The sequence below is a fragment of the Photinus pyralis genome, unplaced genomic scaffold (genome assembly GCF_008802855.1).
Source record: "Photinus pyralis isolate 1611_PpyrPB1 unplaced genomic scaffold, Ppyr1.3 Ppyr1.4_LG1, whole genome shotgun sequence".
Taxonomy (NCBI): domain Eukaryota; kingdom Metazoa; phylum Arthropoda; class Insecta; order Coleoptera; family Lampyridae; genus Photinus; species Photinus pyralis.
Window position 1 is genome coordinate 37246897 of NW_022170249.1, and position 7565 is coordinate 37254461.

The following is a 7565-nucleotide window of genomic DNA, read 5'->3' on the forward strand; positions in this document are numbered from 1 at the left end:
ATGTATTTTGAGCAACATGGGTCAAAATCGTTATTCTTCTACCAATTTCAGTGGGGAAAGGTCCAAACGTGTTATATCGATGCCCAAGAGGTTAATTATGTACATTTTTAACGACCACGTGTATTTTGATCAAAATGGGTCAAAATCGTTATTCTTGTACCAATTTCAGCGAGAAAAAGTCCAAACGCGTTATATCGATGCACAAGAGATGAATTAGGTGCATTTTTAATGACCACGTGTATTTTGAGCAAAATGGATCAAAATCGTTATTCGTCTACGAATTTCAGTGGGGAAAAGTCCATACGCGTTATATCGATGGCCAAGAGATAAATTATGTCCATTTTTGTTGACCATGTGTATTTTGATCAAAAGGCGCCAAAATCGTTATTCTTGTACCAATTTTAGACGGAAAAGTCCAAACTCGTTCTATCAATGAGGGCCAATATTAAAAATCTGTTGCGAAAATATTTTTCACATACGAAAGTAAATTTTATTTACAAAGAGGAACGCGAGGCATATCTATGCCCAAATAATGCAGATCTTTTGCAGAAAAACATTTTGTATGACATCGCCGAATACTTTCCTCACAGATTAAATGGATAAACAAATAAATACTCATTGTTAAAAATTCTACCACGTTACCTCGAAGTCAGCTTTCCCTAGTCCTTCTTTAGGAGTGATTGTGTTTTTCGATACATTTTCTATATATACATTCATTTTTTTTCTTAATATGTAGCAGAACACATGGGAAATAAACTTTCTTTCTTTCTTTCTATATAAGTACTATTCGCCAACTATATACATATTGCGTTAGATTTAGACACAATTCTACAAAAACTACAACAAATAGGAGAAGCTGAAAATCCAGATGTTTGGGCTGATGCAACTGATCTGAAAAAGGCAAGCACGAGTTTAAATGTTCACAAAAGCAATAATTTTATAGTTAAATGTATTTTGCAGATGCCGAAACGAAAGTCGAAGCCATTGACATTGAAGGTAGATCAGAGAAAGCGAAAACAACAGAAAATTGAAAATGCAGAGAAGGAACAGGCACAATTGGTTCGCGATAAAGCAGCTAAACAGGCACGGCGTTCTGATTCGGAATATCGACAAGCCGAGTCTGTTAGAGATAAAAAAAGTCGTCAAAAACGTCGATCGGATCCAGAATATCGACAAGCTGAATCTGATAGAGCTACAGTAACTCGCCAAGAACGTCGATCAGATCCGGAATATCGAAAAGTCGAGTCTGTTAGAGATACAAAAAGTCGACAAGAACGTCGATCAGATCCAGAATATCGACAAGCTGAATCTGATAGAGCTACAGTAACTCGCCAAGAACGTCGATCAGATCCGGAATATCGAAAAGTCGAGTCTGTTAGAGATACAAAAAGTCGACAAGAACGTCGATCAGATCCAGAATATCGACAAGCTGAATCTGATAGAGCTACAGTAACTCGCCAAGAACGTCGATCAGATCCGGAATATCGAAAAGTCGAGTCTGTTAGAGATACAAAAAGTCGACAAGAACGTCGATCAGATCCAGAATATCGACAAGCTGAATCTGATAGAGCTACAGTAACTCGCCAAGAACGTCGATCAGATCCGGAATATCGAAAAGTCGAGTCTGTTAGAGATACAAAAAGTCGACAAGAACGTCGATCAGATCCAGAATATCGATAAGCTGAATCTGATAAAGCTACAGTAACTCGCCAAGAACGTCGATCGGATCCGGAATATCGAAAAGCCGAGTCTGTTAGAGATAAAAAAAAGTCGTCAAGAACGTCGATCGGATCCAGAATTTGGAAAAGTGGAGTCTGTTAGAGACAGAGTAAATCGACAAGGAAGGCGATCGGATCCAAAACTTTGGCAAGTCGAATTGACAAGAGATTTGTTAAGCTTAAAACGACGTCGAGCTAAACCGATTTCGTGGGCAAGTGCATCCGCTACATTCAATGCGAACATCAAAGACGGACCTTTCCACCGATGTTTTTCATGCGATCGGCTATTCTTCAAGACACAAGTGACGAAAACTACTCGCGAAAATCTACAACAGAAGCGAACAAAGTGCACGGATGAATATTTGAAGTCTCTAATTCTTCCGGAACTAATTACCGATACCGAATACTTCTTTTGTTCCACGTGCATGTTCCATGTTCGGAAGCAAACAATTCCAAAGCTCAACGTAAATGGATCAAACCTGCGCTTTCCCGACATTCCCGATTGCTTAAAGAAGCTTACGGCTCTAGGAGAACGGTTTGTTGCACCTCGGATTCCATTTATGTACAGGCGAATTACGCCGGTCAACTCAAAATTAAATCGGGTGTAGTGAATGTTCCGATTGATGTACCAACAACCATCAAAATGCTATACCGCGATCGGTTAACGAAACTTTTATTGTTGAAATTTCATTGATGAGAAAGATGGAATACCAAAGTCCATATTTGCGTGAACGGGTTCGACCTGCCGACGTATGGGCTGCAGCGGAATTTTTGGTCCAAACTCCACTCTACATCGAATACGGTATCACGTTGAAGATGGATCATCCTCAAAGTAAATTTTACGATAATAACAAACTTTTTTCTGGCATTATCTTTCTTTATGATCATTGTCGAACGCGAAGCCGAAACCGGAGACATAAATATTATGCAATCAATTCAAGACGAGATGAACACACCATCGATGCAAGAGCCGCCTTCTACCGAAGAAACAGACCGAAACTTACCGGAAGAGACGTTACTCGATTCGAGAGACGCTATGCAGTTCGTGCCGGAATTAGATCCATCGGATGCGATCAAAGTCGCTCCAGGTAATTAATTATATTATATAGTGTTTTAATGGACGTCACTATTTGTATCGTTACAGGTCAAGGACAGAATCCAATTCCCATGTTTATGGACAAGTTTTGCGAAGAGTTGGCCTTCCCAACTATTTGGTGTGGACAAAAGAGACCGCTTCCGCCAGCCGATAAGAAGCCATTGTCGAACCTCGATTACGTCAACTCGGAGAATCGCCGCTTTGATCGTCGAGCATGCCGTCCGGATCACATTCTTTATCTTTTTAAGAAGAGCCAGATAGAGCGCTTAACTAAGCAAGCAACGATTATGCTCAGGAAAAGCACACAAGAAACTCAGATTACTGTGAGACAAGTAGCAAATAAGGAGTTCATCGATAACGCGATTAATAACGACTCGGCTTACCACTTCATGGTCGGAATTCCTGGAAGTCCACCATATTTCGAGGCACAGAAGAAGAAGGTGATGGCAAGGATACGGCAAATGGGAGGATTCACACTATTTGTATCGTGCTCAGCTGCGGAAACACACTGGCCGGAACTCCTTGTGATACTGAGCAAGACGGTGGACAAGAAGGACCTTACGGAAGAGGAAGCCATGGCGTTATCATTCGAGGAGAAGTCGAGGCTGATTACTTTAGATCCGGTAACTTGTGCCGAATATTTTTATTATCGTGTAAAAGAACAATTTAAGACTTGGAACGCCGATAACGGACCATTCGGAAACTTCAAAGTCTTCGGAAAGTACTGTCGATTCGAATGGCAACATCGCGGCTCGCCTTATGTTCATCTGTTCGTTGACTTGGAGAACGCACCGATATTTGATCCCGAAAAACCGGACACCGTTAAGAACGTTTGTGAATTCGTCGACTCAATCATTACAACCGGCAGCGATGATCCATAAATCGCCGATATTATTTACGTTCAGAACCACCGATGTACTCACACATGCAGAAAAGGACGAAAAGGCAAAGAGTATTGCCGTTTTGATGCACCCTTCCTTCCGGTTCCACACACAATGGTTCTCGAACCGATTCCGGACACGATGGTACTGACACAAGAAAAGAAAGATGAAATCCGAGAGCTGAACAAGAAACTACACAACATTCTTGAATCGGAAGAATCGCAAACGCTATCATTTGACGGACTTCTAGCTAAACTCGGATGTAATTTCAACGATTACATCCTAGCAGCAAAGGCAAAATTGAAGACTCGGAAACTTTTCGTGAAACGGCTGCCGAAGAACTCCCGGATTAACGCATACAATAAAAAGATTCTCGTCACGATGCGTTCCAATATGGATATTCAATTCATATTGGATATCTACTCCTGTATCTCCAACGTCGTCGATTACGTAAATAAGGCCGACAAAGGGCTGTCTCGGCTTCTCCGACAATGCGTGAAGGACCACCAAGGCGGCAATCACAATCTGAAGAGCACCTTGAATGCTCTCTCCAAGGTACTCTACAACAGTAGCGAAACTTCGGCACAAGAGGCGGCATGGATTCTCCTTCGTCAACCGATGTGTACTTCGACGGACGTCGTTGAGTTCATTCAATCAGGACCGAAAAAGGTATGTAAAAATTGTATTGTACTGACTTAATCTAATTCAACTTTATATTTCTTACAAACGACAACGGATGCTCAAAACGAATGCCGAATTACGATTCCTTTTGCTAATGGAACCGGAGAGCCAGGACATATATCGGAAGGGATCTATTGATCGTTACGCCATTAGACCGGACGAGCTCGAAAATATTTGCCTTGCCACTTTCGTCGCCGACTATGAAGAGCTGGAAGTAATTGAGGGTGAAGGGGATGAACTAACGGAACCGGAAGCGAAAAAAACATTCAATTTAAAGGACTTCAGCGGAACGATCACTCGGAGACAACGACCGAAAATCATCCGCTATTGCCGGTTCAACATTGCGCAAGACGAAATAAATTATTACCGTGAAATGTGCCTGCTCTTCTTACCGTGGAGAAACGAAGATGATGAGATCGAGAGTCAAAATTGTGCCGAAAAGTTCCGACAAAACGAAGCCGTCATCAAACAAAACTATGACAAATATAACGCCGTCTCTCTCGACTTGGAGGCCATTTACTCGGAAATTCAAAATGACCGAATTTTGGAGGATTTAAACGCCGAACCCGAGGAAGAAGAAATAGAACTAGTCGAGCGGGGATACCGAAATGTCTACGATTTCGACGACACGATCGTAGAACCGAATGCCGCTATTGAAATGGGAATGGAAGAAGTCATAGCGCTTTCCACTTGGCNGAATCTTCCGGTTTATCATTTTCTTTCAGGCGGAGCAGGAATCGGAAAAAAAGCCGTTTGATTAACGCATTATTTTCAATCGATAATTGCAGAATTTATCGAAGCGAACCTGGACCCGTTGACACCAATGAAGTGTTACTCGTGGCGTATTACCGGAATGGCAGCGCACAATATCGGGGAGTTACTTGTCATAGCGCTTTCCACTTGGCGGCAAACCAAGGCAAAACCGATAAAGGACTCTCACCGGATATCGCAAATACAATGGCATGCAACTTGCGATCAAACAAAGTCACGATCATCGACGAGATCAGCTTTCTTTCTTCTCGACACTTCGACCAAATCAGCTCAAACATGAAGCAAGTATTCAAATCGAGGAACGAGTTTGCCGGACTATCGATCATCGTTGTCGGCGATTTTAATCAACTACGACCAATTGGAGCTCCGTATTGTTTCCAACCGAAAAGTCGATGCACTACAGCTGCACTCGTGGACAATCCGCAATGGGCGCCCTTCCGTATGTTTGAACTTACGGAAATTATGCGACAAAAAGACGACCTCAGATTCGCAGAAGCACTCAGCCGACTTGCAGTAGGTGCAACAACATCAAACGACAACCGACTGTTCGAAAGCCGTTGCTTTACTCCGGAAACCCTTCCGGTTGAGGCTCGTTCATGCTTACGACTGATAGCTTTCAACGAAGATGTCTACAAATATAACATTCAAAGAGCGCAAGAGTTGATTCGATCAGGCGCACGGCAATTTATTTACACGGCTATTGACAGATTCATCGGAACGTACACAGACAATCAGAAGAAGAAAGCAAAACATGTGCTCGCTTTAATGAAACCTGGAGACACGCAGGGATTAGTGGCCGAACTTCATCTCGTCATCGGCCTTCGGTATATGATATCGACCAACATTGATGTTTGCGACGGCTTGTTCAATGGTGCCTGCGGAGTTTTACGGTTTGTCGAACTTCGAGAGCGATGTATCACAGCAGTATACATGGAATTTGATGATGAAAAGACCGGAGCATTAGCTCGAAGAGGTCGATATGATGTGATGAGAGCAAACTCGCAGATTCAGCCGAATTGGACTCCGATCAAGCTGACCAATCGAAACTTCAACACTACCGAACGCGGAAAGGTATATTCTCTTGTTTTATTTCTGAGCTAATATAATTTCTATTAAAATATTCATTTTAGGTGCAAGTTAATCGTGTACAATTCCCTATGGTAATGGCCGAAGCCATAACCATTCACAAGAGCCAGGGACGATCCGAAAGATTGGTCTGTGTTGATGTCGAAAAAGGAATGAACCGACAAAAGTATTACGTTGCGTTTTCCCGAGCAACTACACTCAACGGACTCTTTATTTTGGGCAAATTCAAACCTCCCGGACCAGTCGAAGCCAATGATCCGGTAAGAATCGAAATGGAGCGACTTCGGCAAGTTCCGCTTGTGGCAAAATTTGAATTCCTTCGAAATGTTGACGAAAATGTCATTCAAATAGTCAGCCACAATATTCAATCGATCCGAAAGCACATTACGACTGTTGTTGCAGATAGCGTTTATACTAGTAGCCAAATACTTGCATTTCAAGAGACCTGGACTGTATATAATGAGTCTTACGACATTCCAAACTTCACCGAAATATCGCGAAATCGGTTAATAGGTCGACCTCGAGCATTCGGAACAATGAACTTTTGCAAATTATCGATCGAAGCGCGAATTTCAAATCGAATGGAAATTGAACATGGTGACTCAAAGAATCACATCGAAATATCTGGATGTCGCATCGACAACCGGCTCACTATCATCAACATTTACAATAATCCGGCATCAAATATCAATTTGTTGATTGCAGCGTTATCGGAGATCGGGGATTTCATTGAGGCAACTGAAGACGTCTTGATTATGGGAGACTTTAATTTCCCATTAACTGTCGGAAATCGGGTAGAGAAATTTCTTCAAGAGAAATTCAATATAGTGATCATCTCTCCCCGAACAGTGACAACGAATGGCGGAACAATAATTGACGGAGTTTTTGGCAAAATGGTCAACTACACTGTTGATTGTTCGGTTTACGAGTCGTACTGTTCATACCATCGTCCAATTATTATTAGAGTTCGTGAAAATTAATAAAGAAATATATGTTTGCATAAACCTTATTTTATAATTAAAATTTTCTGATAAAATACTGATTGCTAATGCAATACTGATCCGTCACGCCAAAAATGCGCTGAAGTCTCATCGATGCACATACGAGGACTTTTGTAATTTTTTGAAAAAAGATTGGATAGAAAATTTTCGGATGACAAAGGATACGTGTATGTAGTAATGCAAGCAGCTGCAGGTTTATCTAGAGCCATTCAAACCTAGAGAACCACCAGCAGTGGAAAAACAAGTGGCCGTTACAATATATTACTTGGCAAGTTGTGCGGAATATCGTGTCGTGGGAAACACTTTTGGTATCCATAAGTCCACAGTGTGG

The 7565-nt window shown here is 41.8% G+C and overlaps 2 protein-coding genes across 2 annotated transcripts; both read left to right on the forward strand.

Annotated features, from left to right (window-relative positions):
* The first annotated feature begins 960 nt into the window (after window positions 1–960).
* Window positions 961–1680, forward strand: LOC116160555 (trichohyalin-like). Its single transcript, XM_031473781.1, has one exon. It carries the CDS (start codon window positions 961–963, stop codon window positions 1678–1680), a length of 720 nt encoding a protein of 239 aa, XP_031329641.1.
* Window positions 1681–5333: 3653 nt separating this feature from the next.
* Window positions 5334–6743, forward strand: LOC116160566 (ATP-dependent DNA helicase pfh1-like). The gene is made up of 3 exons (XM_031473789.1): window positions 5334–6218; window positions 6278–6493; window positions 6636–6743. Exons 1-3 carry the CDS (start codon window positions 5334–5336, stop codon window positions 6741–6743), a joined length of 1209 nt encoding a protein of 402 aa, XP_031329649.1.
* Window positions 6744–7565: the final 822 nt, after the last annotated feature.